This window comes from Apteryx rowi, unplaced genomic scaffold (assembly GCF_003343035.1).
Source record: "Apteryx rowi isolate R43461 unplaced genomic scaffold, aptRow1 scaffold_77, whole genome shotgun sequence".
NCBI lineage: Eukaryota > Metazoa > Chordata > Aves > Apterygiformes > Apterygidae > Apteryx > Apteryx rowi.
In genome coordinates, this window is record NW_020451060.1 from 1,526,118 (window position 1) to 1,540,849 (window position 14,732).

The window sequence follows — 14,732 nt, forward strand, 5'->3', positions numbered from 1 at the left end:
CGGGGTCTCGCCGCAGACCGGGCGGCGGGGGCGCCCTGCGGGGAGGTGAGCGGCTCGCCGAAGCGGCCGTGCGGGCCGGCGCCGAGCCCGGCATCCCCCCTCCCTCGGGAAGGCCGCGGCTCGTCCGCGCTGCTGCGCCTGACCGCGGCCGCTCAATTGCGCGCAGATCCGGCACCATGAGCGTGTACGTGGGCATGCTCTCCCTGTGCCTGGGGCTGGCCGCCGCCGCCGCCGCGCCGAGAGCAGATCCCGACCTGGATGGGCACTGGCGGCTCTGGAAGTCGTGGCACAGCAAGGACTATCACGAGGTGAGCGCCCGGCGCGGGCGCGTGGAGGCAGGCGGGCGGGCGGGCGGCGGCGCCGCAGCTGGGCCCGGCAGCTGAGTCACCGCCGCCCGCTCGGTGCTGGCGCTGATCCGCGTCTGTGAGAGAGCCCCGCTTCCCGGGGCCCTCTCCCTTCTCCGTGTGGCTAACCGCTGGTATCTTCTGAGGACGGCAAAATTACCGTCTCTTACACAGTGTTCAGGTTCTTGTTTGTCTTATCTACGTTGGCCTGAGTATACAAGCCATAAGAAAGCGCACTAACTAACGTGAAACACCTGTTTGAACGTTCTCCTTGAAATATGTTGTTTTCTGGCCCTTCAGAGAGAGGAAAGCTGGAGGAGAGTGGTGTGGGAGAAGAACCTGAAAATGATTGAACTCCACAATCTGGACCACTCATTAGGAAAACACAGTTTCAAGCTAGGAATGAATCAGTTTGGTGACATGGTATGTATAAAGGGAGGTGTAAAACATAGCTCTAAAGAGCAGCATTTGCTAGACGGTGACTACATGTCCTGAATTCTCTTCAGACAACTGAGGAGTTCAGACAGCTGATGAATGGCTACATACAAAAGAAGTCAGGACGGAAGTACAGAGGATCCCAGTTCCTTGAGCCCAGCTTCCTGGAAGCACCGAGATCTGTAGACTGGAGAGAGAAAGGATATGTAACTCCAGTTAAAGACCAGGTACTCTATGATGGTGGTCTTTTAGCCAGTTATAGGTTCAGTTCCCTGAGTGCTGTCTGCACTTCCATAGAGCAAAAACACTGAGGACTACTTTATGAAGATTAGTGCAAGCTTACTAAATGCAACTTTATTAAAGCTTCTCTATGCCTTTAGAATTGTATAGAAGTTGTCCTCTAAGAAATGTCTAAGAACTAGAAGGACTTTAGTATCTTCAGTTTCATGTTCCTAGTATGTATAAATGAAGTCAGACTTGGCTTGTGCCTTTTTCACGTTTGGATTGTGGTGGGAATTGTTTACTATCTCAGTCTACCTGGAGTGGTAACTTGTGATTCATTTCACTTTCTGCTTCAGGGTCAGTGTGGCTCTTGCTGGGCTTTCAGCACAACGGGAGCTCTTGAAGGGCAGCACTTCAGAAAAACTGGCAAACTTGTTTCATTGAGTGAGCAGAATCTGGTAGACTGTTCCCGCCCTGAAGGGAATCAAGGCTGCAATGGTGGTCTCATGGACCAGGCTTTCCAGTATGTGCAAGATAATGGGGGAATTGATTCAGAGGAATCCTACCCATACACAGCAAAGGTAAGTGTAATAGCTGAACTTGTATTGCAAGTGTTATGTACTTTGTGTGGACAAACCTGTATATGTGTCAGGAAACTTAATACCTAGAAAGGAAAATGTCTATTTAAGTAGTCATCAGTACATCTGCTCTTCCTGTTGCATCTCTTCCCCCAAAAAACTAGAATGACTCTTAGCCCCGGGTTTAGTAAGAACTACATACTGCTACTGGTCTTTGAGGTCAAACTCTTACCAGACCAGTTGGAAAAACTGGAGCAAATATTTTCTTCTTCTCCTCCTCATTGCTGCTGTCCTATCAGATCTCAGGTCTTATCTTGATTGACACACTAAACCAAGACCCAGCACTTGTCGGAACTGCTATTTAATCTTAGGGATGCAATTCTGCTGCTTGTAACTAAGCTATTATGGGGTGCTACCCATAGACCAGCTAATTCTGGTAACTGGCATGACTGTGGCAGGTAGTAGTCAGTGTCTTCTGTTGTTTCTGAACTAAGTGTGTGGAAATGCAGATGGTGGTCAGACTTCTGAAATGGTTCTAATGATCTGTCAGAAGTTAAATGGGCATTAGAGGAAGAAAGAGCAAGAATAAATGGTGGCATCACTTGTGGCGAGATGTGGGTTTCCACCACTTGGAGTTCTGCTAATTAAAGAAACTAAACTTGGCTCCTCCAGATAGCCAAGTTGATTGAAGTGTTTAGCTTGCTGATTACAAACAGTAAGCAACTGAGTTGCTTACTGTGCCCTGTGTTTCTTTAATTGTTCCTAAGTATATAAGTGGAAAGGCAGCTCCAGCTCTGTTATCGCACAAGTAAGGCAGGGATGTGCATACTCATTTGTTTTGACTTTAAAATGCACTGACTTCCAAACTAAGCCTCCCTCCTGAGATAATTGGCTGTGGCACTAACAGTTTAAAGTTCTTTGTAAAAAGATGATAATGTGAAGAAGAATGCCAAAATACAAGAATGCTGTATATAAGTCCATGTAATAATCAAGTGACTAATTTTTGGACTATTCTGAGCAGTTTTCCAAACTGTTTGACAGGCTGTAAAACTGTGGATTTCAAGTGTTTGGTTGCTGAGCTGTTTCTGGACTGGTTTGTAACTAATGAGTGCTTGGCTCTCCTCCACTGCCCATTAATGCATTCTGGGCTTCTTTCCTCTCTGAAAAGAGATTTCCCCTGCCCACCAAAGAGTGCAGGGTTTCAGAATGTGAAGGCCTTCTGCATCCCAGTAAATCTTTCCTTTGTTTTCTCCTCTTTCTGTACCTTGAGTAAACTGGAAAGCAGCTTCTTGCTTTTGTTCGGCTCTTCTCCTTTAAAAACATTATTAAAACAACTAGGTCCTTTTTCAAGGCAATGAAGTTGCAGATGTGGTTCCTGTGCTCACCTGTATGTGTTTCTAAATGGAGGACTATGTAGTAACTAGGGCTTTTTTTCCTTAGGATGATGAAGACTGTCGCTACAAGGCAGAGTACAACGCTGCTAATGACACTGGCTTTGTGGACATCCCTCAGGGACATGAAAGAGCTCTCATGAAAGCAGTAGCCTCTGTGGGTCCAGTGTCTGTTGCTATTGATGCAGGCCACTCTTCATTCCAGTTTTATCAGTCAGGTGGGGATTTGTTAGCAACTTGCATACAAAGAAGTCTTTGCTACTTGCTTAACACAGTATTAATTACCCTTGAATTTAATTGGAGGAAGGTGGGGAGCTATGACTTTGACATAGCACACAACCACAGTTCCCTTTAATTCAGGTCTAGATTTTCCACACTTTGTACTTCTCACATACAGGGGTCCTTGTCCCTCAGTTTCTGCTGTGACATAGTTCACTTAGAGCCTCTCTCTCTGTGACTACTTCAAGAAGCTGTGCAAGGCCTGACTTTGAAATGCACATCCTCAGATGAGGGAGGAGGGTTTCTTGCAAGTGAGTTTGCATACATGTGGGGATTGTTTCTTATCTTTATAAACTTATTTTTCCTTAGGTATCTACTATGAACCAGACTGTAGCAGTGAAGACCTGGACCATGGTGTTTTGGTTGTAGGTTATGGCTTTGAGGGGGAAGATGTAGATGGCAAGAAATACTGGATTGTTAAGAACAGGTGAGATCTTCCTCTGTCCAGTACCCTTGTAGGGAGAGGGAGGGAAGGAAGGAAAGTTGCTTGTCTCTTGTAGTTTTGTGGCGCAGGAAGGACTGTAGTTGATATACATATGGAAAACCTGGAGACTGTTCTCAGGCCATTCTATGGCAGAAGTTAAGCCCAACTTGTGCTGCTGGCTGCCTAATAAGTGGGCCCCAGGCAGCAAACTCATTCTTCTGCATTTTGAGTTAATTCTGAGGAGCTTGGTACTGGAACAGCCCAAGAAGCTGTTAAAGTGATGGGGGTAAGGGGTAACGAGACTGGGAGGGCAGATGGATTTTGGAAAGGATTGCTCACTTATGTGAAGTAGAGTAGCACTTAAACTTCTAAAATGCAGTTAGACTCCTCCTAAGCCAAAGGGAAAACAGTAAATTAATGCCAAAGGGCACATCACATGAGCTTGTGTTGTGTTCCCAGCATTACTGGGACACCACTCTCAAATGCTGCTTGCAGACTAGGTTCTCACTAAAAAGTTGGGGAGCTTCAGGCACCTGTAATCCAGAACTGAACATAGAGGCTTCCACCTAGCAAGAGGAGGAGCTGGAGGGCTGCAACCTCTGTTTCTGTGAGCTTTTGGTGCCTCTTCTGTAATGTACCTCGGTTTGCTCAAAAGCCTTTTGTAGTTTGTTTGTAGTTGTCTTGTTTTTCTCCATGAATGCAGGAGGCAGTAGTTCTCAGTTCAAGCACTTTCTATGTGGTAAATGTAAGTCTTCCAAATGAAAACAAACCCTTTACTTCTGTTTTCAGCTGGGGTGAGAAGTGGGGTGACAAAGGATATATCTACATGGCAAAAGACAGAAAGAACCACTGTGGGATAGCAACAGCTGCTAGCTATCCACTTGTATAAATTGAAGACTGAACATTTCAGTGCAAGAGTGGTTTTAAACTAAATGACCAAACCCATGTTCACACATGTGGTAGACTTGTATCCTTCAAAGGTCAACTTGATATTTTTTTTACTTTTGAGTTTTACATGTTGGTGACATGCCACTTGTTTTAAATTAATGTAAATGTTGGTATGTAAACAGCTTGTAATATTGCTGGCTTTTGACTGCTTAATCTAATAGATTCTTCTATGTATTTTTTCCTTTTTTAAATTGCAATGTGCCCAAAGGTTTACTTTTTAAATAAACACTTGAATTTCTGTGTGTACAGACGACTTGGCTTTTGGTCTCTTTTTTGAGTCTTTATCAAATAGTCATCCTAGATGATACTTTTAACTGAATCTTGTATAGATACCTCTTTCATGAGTTATAACGATGCAACTGCATCTGGAATGGCTAACAGCTGTTAGGAAATAGAGTACAGTAAGTCTGTGACACAACAAACTATTTGAAAAGGGAAGTAGAAAAATACCTTTATCCACTAAAATATTACAGTCAAAGTGACTGAAAAATGTGACCCTCATTTTTGCAGCAAGTTACTACTCTTGAATGTGTCTGTAAGGGAATATATTGGCTTAGTCCTGTGATCCAGAGGAGACACTGGTATCTCTGGTTCTTTGTACTTCACAACGATTTTATTATTTTCATGTCCTGCAGTGTAGGGTTTAACTACCTGATTTTTCACTTGGCTCTAGTGCTGTGATTCCTGGCCTAACATTTCCCTTTGGTACTTCAAGGGGGAAGAGAAGAGACTACTTTAATTAGGGTAGTAGTCTCCTTTTGAGCATGTAGGTTGGTAGCGTGAAGGGGCAGGAGGCTGGTTCCACAGCTCAGCCAATGCAGGTCCAGGGTTTATGAAGCTATAGGTTTTTATGCTTGGTATTTCTCCAAAGCCTGTGGTAGGCCTACACACAAGGGAGCACTTGGACTACAAGTTAAGAAAGCTGATTTCTCTTATTATGGGGGGAAGAATTTTAAACTTGTGTTTCCTAAACCCTTCTTGAAAGGGGGAAAAAAACCCAAAACTTTGAGGTATCTAGTGTAATTGAACCTCAACTATTGTCCATGATGAATTATAGATGAGGATTTCCAATCTGAAGCTCCCTTTTCTCCCCTGAAGAAAAAGAAGGGTTTTCTTCATGGAGGAGCCTCAGGCCAGAGGCTACTTAATAAGCTACAGTGAGGAAATACTAGTTAGAATTTAGCTGTTCAGCTGACTTGCTAAGCCTGCTGTGTAAAGCATCCACACTGCTTGGTGTAGAAACTGTGGATGAAACAAATGACTAAGGCACTCGGCTGGTGGTCCTCCAAAGGATTACTTCCAGAAGGAAATGTCAGTGGTCTGTGCTTTCAAAGTGGGAAGCAAGATCAAAACTCTTCTAGGGAAGTGAATGTGTGAGCTCCTCATGCAGTAACAGCTTTTCATTCTGGTTTTCCCAGAACTGGGAGTTGGAGTGCTGTCTCTCTAAGCTTTTTTTTTTTTTTTCTTAATTCAGAGAGAGGCTCTAAGTTTAATGGCACTTTAGGTATCACAGGTTTTGTATACTGAGTCCAACAAGAAGACAGTGCAGTGTTAGCCTGGTACAAAGCCTGCTAGGACTTGAATTGGTGAAAAAAAAAATGGGCATAAGAAAGTGTTTTGTTAAAAAAGCCAAGGTTAATAAAAGTTGCTGAGAAAACATTGTTTATGAACGGATGGGAAATGAAAAGGAAATAACTTCTTAAAGGATATGTACATGAATGAGAAAGTAGCTCATGGGAGAGGCATCAGCCTATGACTTTTTTTAGAACAGCTATTTGTATGCATTAAACTTGCTGACTGTTCTGGCTGAATATCCTCTCTTCTGAGTAGAATAAACACAAAGGAGACAGGGTAAATCAGGCCATGCAGATAACTAAATATTTACATGGTCTTCTTAAGTAACAACTTCACCAAGGATTGCCTTATGTGACACAGTGTAAATACTAAAATTTTGTGTAAGTTGTAGTTAAACACACTGGTAGAAGTTTAAATCCTGTTACATTTCAAGAATTGCATTAAATGTGTGTGCATACAATTCCATTGCAGTTGCACTGTCTTTTGAGGAGGTGTTTATTTACTTTAGAAGTGCATTTATAAAGTATCTCTTGCTTTTATAGTGGGATGTGCCCTGTTGGGGAAAGTGTCCTCTCTCTTACCAATTGCTCCTTTCTAAAGGAGCCTCTCTAAATATGTGATTTTGCCACTGTGTGACAGGCTTAGTAGCTGGCAGTTCTGTACACGCTTAAGCTGTGCAATCATGGCTTGCTTTCATCTTCATTGTGAAAATGAACTATTTTAATTTAATTTGGGAAGAAAAGAGGTTTTGCATTTGGTTTCTGCGTGCTGGTGCCCCTTTGGTAGATATGGCTTTTGCTAAAGATCTCATGAGAATAACAGTTTCTCCCATCTGTCTGATGAAGGACTGTATTTATTTTTAGTTGGCCATAAGACTCTAATGTCCTCAAGGCAAGGAAAACTATGAAAAGAAATTATTAAACTTATGCATGAAATCATTATTCTTTGAATTCCAATGCAAAATTAATCTAAATCTCATGTAAGAATCTATTTCTTTTCACTTTAAAAATCAATTGTCACTTTTGCATTCTATCTGTGAAAACTAAGTAAATTGTAACTTTGTTTTTCTTTAACGCATTGGTTTTCATCTTTGTTAATGTTAAATTCATTTCTGAACATTAACAGTTCAGTACATAAGCTTACTGCCCCCCTTCCCAATCCATGCAAGAAAGCAGGTTTCAAAATAGTAACTTTCTGAAGGACTATCGTGACAAAATATTTGTTGTCTCATTCTGTTGAAACTTTGCAGGGAAGCCAAACACGTGATGAGTTGTATCAGTGAAGTTTTACTGTAGTGAATGATTAACTGGTCATTTGCATTAGGACACTGAGCAAGTAAATCATACTGAGACAACTGGAGGCATAGGAAAATGGGAACCCCTACCCACCCCAAAAAAGCAAGAAGAGAAAAACATAGCTTTTGGATATGGAGTTATGGAGTATCTGCTCTTTAATTATCTCCTTAATTAAATCAAAAATCCTGCCAGGCATCTGAAGTTTAATATTGATTAATCAGTTTTTACATATTAGAGATTAATTGCAACTTCTAGCTATTGGCCAAGCAAATTGAGCGTACTCTGATGGCTGTGTTAACAAAAGCTGACGTGTTACTTCCTTGCTCTCTTTGCACTTTATTAAGGTACAGGACAGACCGAGAGCCAATTTTTAATTGCAGTTTGTCCCAATATTCTTCACTCTTCTTTTTTGGGAAGTCATAGCAAGAATTGCTAAGACTTGCCTAAAATACTGTTTTGAAGAAAGGATTGGTTAAAGATGAAATCATTGGTGGGGATGTGTGTCTCATTCTCTAATCAGTGCTTTATTGGGTCGTTAGTGAAATTTCAGGTAGATGCAGGAGTACTTAAAGCAATTGGAAGAAAGGATGTCATCAGACACAAATCTAGATGACGTTCAATAAGGCTTATCTGAATAGAGACAAGGAGCAAAACCCACAGCTTCAGTTTGGGGAGGAGGAGGCTTGACCACATGGTGGAGACCTGATACATGGATTGGTTAATCTCACTATACTAAGGGCCTCAGAAGATGCCATCTTCACTTATGATTGCAGGGAGCATGGCTGTAGTTTCTGTTTTTCATGCTAAGCCAAAAAGTGATTGGTCTTAAACTTTAATTTTTGTGGTAGTTACTTATTTCCACCACACTGATTTCTGCTGAAGAGCTGTTTCCAACCTTTGTGAGTCAAAGCCTAAAGAAATGCTGAAGTCAGGCATTTATAAAATAAACATTGCGTTCTTTTTAAAGTATTTTTTCCTTGTTTTGTTCATTTACAGTTCTCACCTTCACCTTTGGAGAGCCAAAACATACTTCTTAGTAAAATCTAACAGCCTTTCCCAGTCAAGTAATGTTGGGAAACAGATATGGTAGAAACATGAAGGTGTAATTGTCAGGTGTAGGGCTGCAGCTGTGGTTCCTGTTCTGTAACCTTCTGCAGCCCTACTTGTTTGGAAAGAAGTGGCCAAAGACAGAGCAAAGTTGGAGGGGGAGCCTCATCCTTCTCCAGCCACCTGCAGAAGACATTTCCAGGTAAGGCTGGGTCTGTGAGGGCTTCAGGGGAAAGTTTGTGGCTGGGCTGAGATTTGGGCAAGGAAGGGAAGGTTTTACAGCCTGTTAAGGGTTATTCTTGTACTTAATGTGGTGTGGGAAGCTTTTGATGTTTATCTGGAATTAACTTTGTGTTTTGAATTTTTTCATCTGCATTAATGTGCATTCTACCAGGGTGAGACTGGTTTAGGTGTGCTCTTCTGTGGTGCTGCAGGGGGGTCCTCTGACTTTATGGGTCTTCTAAGGAAAACAGCAGTCTCAGGAACTGTAGCGGAAATATTCTGTGTAAGTTCTGGATGTAATGATTGTGCTGGTTTCTTTTAATTATTAGTAAAATCTTTCACAATTTATATGCAAGAACATAAAATTGTTTAAAACAAATGCTGGGCTCTTAGACACTCACTTAATCCAACTTAGTGCATGTGGGGAACGGATGCTGAAACAGGGTGCTGAGAACTCCTTACTGCTGGTCATTAGGGTGTAGCACCTTTCTGGGTTTCATGTTTGTTGTTGCTTAAAAGGCCTAAATCAAATGCAAAAAAAGGGACTTCAGAGCTGCTTAGTCGTAGATGGTTTTTCACATTTACAAAGGAGGTGTATCCCTTAAATGCTGCTGCTTCTCTTTGTAGTATATCAATTTATGCTGTTGGTAACAAGTCTCAAAAGAATCTAAGTAATGTCACACAACGGACTCTAAACAGCTTATGTTGTTTATATAGGTGTCCCATTTTGTTAGCCACACTTATGTGCAAGCGCATACCAAAATCTTTCACGGTAATATTACAGCAGTGCCAGTATTGTGAATACAAATTCTTTTCGAAAGCCCTTTAAGCATTCCTCCTGCTCAACCATGTTTACTAGTATTGCAGGCTACTTTCCTTATTGAAGCATGAAGCACAGGCTAACAGCTGTTTTGGGGGAATAGGAAGTATATACTGAAAACCTCAGCTATGATTATGAAACCGCATCGTCTTTTGGAGATTTATGATAATACTTAGTCCTCTCTTGCAGTTGAAAGAACCTTGTATGCGTTTATAATGAAATTACAGGGCCTTTGTGCAAAGATTAAGTGTAAGTAGTGTTGCCATTTTGCTATTAGTAATTCACTAGTGACAGAACTGGAGAGGGCCTGTGTCTCCTGATTCAGTGCTGTTATGAGGGTTAGATCACATTTTTCTCATGCAATAGGACATTTCAGGGTCACAGGAACCTCATCAGTAATTATTATGAAGTGTTATTTCAATTGCAGTATCTGTAGATAATTCAACAAAGTTTGGAGTCCCATTTTGTTAGGTGCTTGGTAAACCAAAAAGCAAGAAAATCTCCCTCCCCACAAAGTTTTTTAATTTAAACTGACACACAGCTGGAGGTGGGAGAGGAAAAAGCCTGAAAGCAATAAAGCTGCTTGCCAGAGGTCATGCAACAGATTAGCAGCTGTGCGTGTACATCTGAGAGGACACCACTGTTGTCATTTGTTTTTGTTTTTTTCCAAAATGTGACTTCAACGGGGCTCAAAGATAAAAATCCAAGTTTTCTTCTGCTAAGTTTATGTTTCAGATCTAGTTTTGTCTATGTAGCCCATTCTCTTTCCTTTAACTTTTCTGCTTTTTTTTTCTTTTGAGCAGTCTCCTCTTTTGCTCTCTGTGCTGGAATAATAAATCTTCCAGGTTACTAAAAGCAGGAGCAAATTGTCCATGAGGGAACTAAACAGGAAACCAAACAAAATGGCAAAACACAGATAGTGCGTCACCTAATAAGTGTTGACACATATATATCTTGGAGTTAGGTTTTTTAAAGCACGTACTAATGAGACCAGCATTGCTGTTGCTGGGTGTGGGGAGAAGTTAACTTCCCCCTTTCCAGGACATGTGCTAACAGTGCAGTTAATAATGCTGAATCAATGAGACATCACAAACAGTCGTGCCCAGGACTGGGATTAGGCTGGCCTGGCACATTCAGCCCAGAGCACAGCACGCAGCCCAGTGAGTAATTGAGTGGGTTTGTTATCTCCGCCATGGGGATGTCTCTTCGAAAGCAATAGAATTTTTGCCGGGTAATGTTAGCAGTAGCTGATAAGAAATGTTTAGGCCAGACTCCGTTTATCGTTGTGTGAGTACTTGGTTATCCTGGCAAGCGCCCTCTGCAAGCTGGCTCCCCAAACGCCCTTCTTCAGCAATAGTGGCCAGAACTGTAAAGCTGCTACCGGAAACTTGCTCAGCGTCTCATGAACAGGATCCTGCAAAACCATGATGCAAATCATTGCATCGAGTGAGGAAAGCCCCACAGAAGGATCTCAATAAGAAAACCTATCTATTGTACTCTCTCGGTATTAAAACAGACCCATACAGAATTAGTTATAGACTTGGCTTGAGCCTCATATTTTTGTATTTTTTTGAAACCAGATCTGTACTTTTAGGAAGCTAGGAACAAAACCAGAAAGCATTCTTAGCCGAAATGGATGGCGTTTGTGAGGATTGTCTGTGATGACACAAGGCATGAATGGCAGGGACCTAGCCCTCAATGGCTGTGCGCTTCTCTACCTGTGGTAGCTATTTGTGTGCAGATCTTCGGTCTCTGTGTTGGTTTTGTTCCCTGCTTTGGGGCTTTGGATATCTCTGCAAGATAGATATTTTTATGTTTGCAGGATTTAATTACTTTATCACCTTTCCTTTTAAATCTCTCTCTTCTGCTCCATATGTATCAACCACCTTTTTTTCCCCATAATTAGCCCAAGCAGTTAATACAATTTAGTTAAGCTAAGAGATTTTTCTTTTTCCGCCATCTGTAATTAGCCTGAAGTGTACTGCTTCCATTTTGTATATGAAGAAAGGCTTGTCTGTGTTTGTTTGCTTTTTTTTTCTGCAGGCGTATCAGTTGCTTTTACAAAAAAGGAAAAACTTTCTCCATGCTTATGTGTTTTACAGAAAACAGACTAAAGTGCAGACCTCTGATATAAATGCTCAAAGACACATGTGACCCAATATTTCAAACAGCCTCCCTGTTTCAGCCACTTTGCTTTTCGGGGAAGCATTTCGGTGCTGGCGCATTAGTAAGCACAGGCTTGGCAATGAGCCCAGCTCGGGGGAGCCGCTGCGGCTGTGTGTCTACTCGCCGCAGCACTGGGTTAGCAGCGCTCCCAGCACAGCCAGTGGGAACTGTGTCAGCCCGACCTGTTTCTGATCCCCGATACTGCGATTTAAGTCACAAGGCCCATCGTTCTTCTCTGGGGCTGGCCCCTCCGGCTAGCTTAACTTCCAGTTGAGGCAGTCAGTGAACAGCTGCTCACTTACTAGTGACTGGTGGGGTTTCTGGGTTTTCGTCTGTTGTTGAATAACAGCCGGTTCAGGTCGCTCATTTTTATTTTACTTCTGAAATAGGTGCAAAGATGGGCTTAAATTGGAGATAAGAATTAGGTTTGGCAACAAGTAGGAAAGCAGTGCTTTTTCATTAAAAAAAGAAGTCACATTTGTCATATACAATGCACAATATAACAAGTACATGTTTTTTCCACATCTTTCTCCAAAAGTCAGGAGGAATCAAGCTGGAGTTGGTTTCTATATAAATTCAAACTGAGAAACAATTACTAATATAAGGGCATGCATGCAAACCAATATTTAAATGTACGTCTGTTCCTTCATGTACCTGATATTTTTGGGTATTAAGTTTTATTTTTGTCGTGGTGGTACCTGCCGGAGGTGTAATATAAAGCATCAACTTCCTCAATAAATGGAAGTAGAGTCAGAGCATATTCCTCCTGACAAGGGGTCGGCACTGGTGAGTGCTGGATTTTTCCAACCTCCTGGCAGTTTTGGAGGCCATCGTAGGTGTGTCCCTATTCCCACCGCTCTCCAGTGACTAAATATGGACTCTGTGACTCTTTAAGAAAAGTGCTGTGTCTCCTTTTCTCAGCCACTCAGCTGCCCTCAGACGTCCTGCAGCAGTTTGGTGACAGGAAACTGTGGCCCAGCAGCTTGAGGGCTTCCTCTGCAGTGACGCTGGACCACAGGCGCCCTGGCTGGTGTCGGGTACCTCTGAGCAAATGCTCTGAGCGGGCATCACACCAGGAGGGGAAACTTCCAGTTCCAACCTTATGGTTTAAGAAGGATTTTCTCGCCAGATCAGGCCATTCACAGTGACATTTCTCTCCCGGAGTGATGCCCTCCTGCCAGCTGAGGACACTCTGGAGTGGGATGTGCTTCAAAACAGTTTCACGGTTTCTTTTCAATTGCTCAGTTCCCCTTTTATGTGCCTGGGATATGTAAAATGAAACCACCTGTTATTTTCCCTTTTTTGAGAGAGAGGGCTTTCCCCCAGCTGAAATATCGGTGCCCCCCCCACACCCATCAGTGGGGACTGTCCTCATGGCAGCCAGCTGAGCCCAGGAGCAAGAGGATGTGGGGCTGCACTGTAGCTGGGCTCCCCCAGCCTGCAGCCCACCACCTGTGCAGTTGCCTTTTCTATCAAACCACGATACTGCCAATTCCCTCTCTCTCCTCGGAATAAACCAGCTGCAGGGTGGCTCCAATGCTCTCAAGGTAACAGAGAACATGTAACGGCCTGGAAAAACAGCAGCAGAGCAGTAGGTCAAAGTGGGACGCTGGTGAAGGAAAACCACAGTTCACAGCAAAGAAAGTCACTGCTTTCTCTGTCTGCGCTTGGGGTTTGCATGGGTTGTTTACTGAACGGAGAATAACCCCGGCTCAGACAAAATCTTGATCTCTCTTTAGATACCAGTCACACAGCAGCCCACAAACTGTGGGCTTTATCATTTAACCATCAACATATACCAAAACTACAGTTGTTTGTAAGGCTGGTTACCCAGCACTAGATTCTCCTCTAAAAGGTGGTACAAGCACAGGGGAAAAAAAATTGGAGAAAGGCTAGCAGCTGGGATTATAGGCAAATTTTGCTACGAAATCATACTTATATCAAGGCAACTCCCATGTCCTTACCCTGATACTAAGGTACTGCAGCTGTGCAGTATGCGGATACTGGTTTAACTGTCAGCGCGAGAGCCAGGAACGTGGTCAGTAGGCTGTGTCACACCCGCTGCAATACAGCCTGTATTCAGCACATCTCTAAACAGGTGGTTGTCAGAAGCCCTGCAGTTACACTGGGAAGTGCCGCTTTGTGCTTGCTCCGCTCTTGCTCTGTCCTTAAGCATTGCTCTCGGACCACTGGAAACGAGAGGGGATTACGTGTGCTCTTTTTCCTGATGCAGTACAGGTGTTACTGCATTTCTAGACTACCCTCAAGTTCTGCTTGGTTTTAAGTTTTTTGTTTTAAATAATGCAGTAGAGTTATTCAGTAAATTGCAGAAGTCAACATTTGTGTTCTCATATATTTTTGTATGAGCCTATATATTTTTTTTTTGTATGTGTATTTTTGCTGAAAAAGAAAGCTACTTTGCTAGCTTTCACAGAGTGCACAATTACATTCTCCAGCATAAGGCTGCCTTGGCTGTTACCTAAATGCTCTCAGTCTTTTCTGGTTTCTGTTTGGTCTCCCGGAGTTTAGTGTTGTTTGTGTTCTGCTGTTGATAGCCAAGATTCAGGAAGCACATGACAAAGAACAGAATAAACAAGTACAGGGTGTACTTGCTGATCCTAGCCTTCTGTCACTGCCACAGCCTTAGAGAGTGTCAGATAGAGACCTGTGGAAAAAGCAGTTTGATACCTGAAGCAGTACTGAAATCACATCCTGACCCATGGGATAACAATGACTAAGAGTAAATACCTTCTCTGTGTAGTTCTCTGTCTGCCTTTATTCAGCCTGCTACTTCTTTATGAATAATAGAACATGGTTATAAGTTTTAAAAACAACTGTTGGAGGGGTTTTTTTCCCCCAGGGGTATCTTTAACTCTTACCTATCTCCTAATCTAGTTCACGATGCGTTCTTAATAAAATCATGTGCAAGCACAGTCGGAGGCATGGAGCAGGGGCAAAAATGAGAAGCTGGGGCAGGAGCTGCTTA

At 42.7% G+C, this 14,732-nt stretch overlaps 1 protein-coding gene across 1 annotated transcript; it reads left to right on the forward strand.

The window, feature by feature from the left end:
* Positions 1-86: 86 nt before the first annotated feature.
* CTSL (cathepsin L) lies at positions 87-4,880 on the forward strand. Its single transcript, XM_026088513.1, has 7 exons — positions 87-308; positions 645-767; positions 851-1,006; positions 1,358-1,582; positions 3,020-3,188; positions 3,559-3,676; positions 4,463-4,880. The coding sequence occupies exons 1-7, from the start codon at positions 177-179 to the stop codon at positions 4,560-4,562; spliced, it is 1,023 nt and encodes a 340-aa protein (XP_025944298.1). The 5' UTR covers positions 87-176; the 3' UTR covers positions 4,563-4,880.
* Positions 4,881-14,732: the final 9,852 nt, after the last annotated feature.

Excerpts from the sequence above, each read along its gene's own strand:
- CTSL (XM_026088513.1), top strand. The coding sequence starts at position 177 with ATGAGCGTGTACGTGGGCATGCTCTCCCTGTGCCTGGGGCTGGCCGCC. Across the intron at positions 1,007-1,357 it reads TAACTCCAGTTAAAGACCAG|GGTCAGTGTGGCTCTTGCTG; the intron begins GTACTCTATGAT and ends TTTCTGCTTCAG. Across the intron at positions 3,677-4,462 it reads TACTGGATTGTTAAGAACAG|CTGGGGTGAGAAGTGGGGTG; the intron begins GTGAGATCTTCC and ends TTCTGTTTTCAG.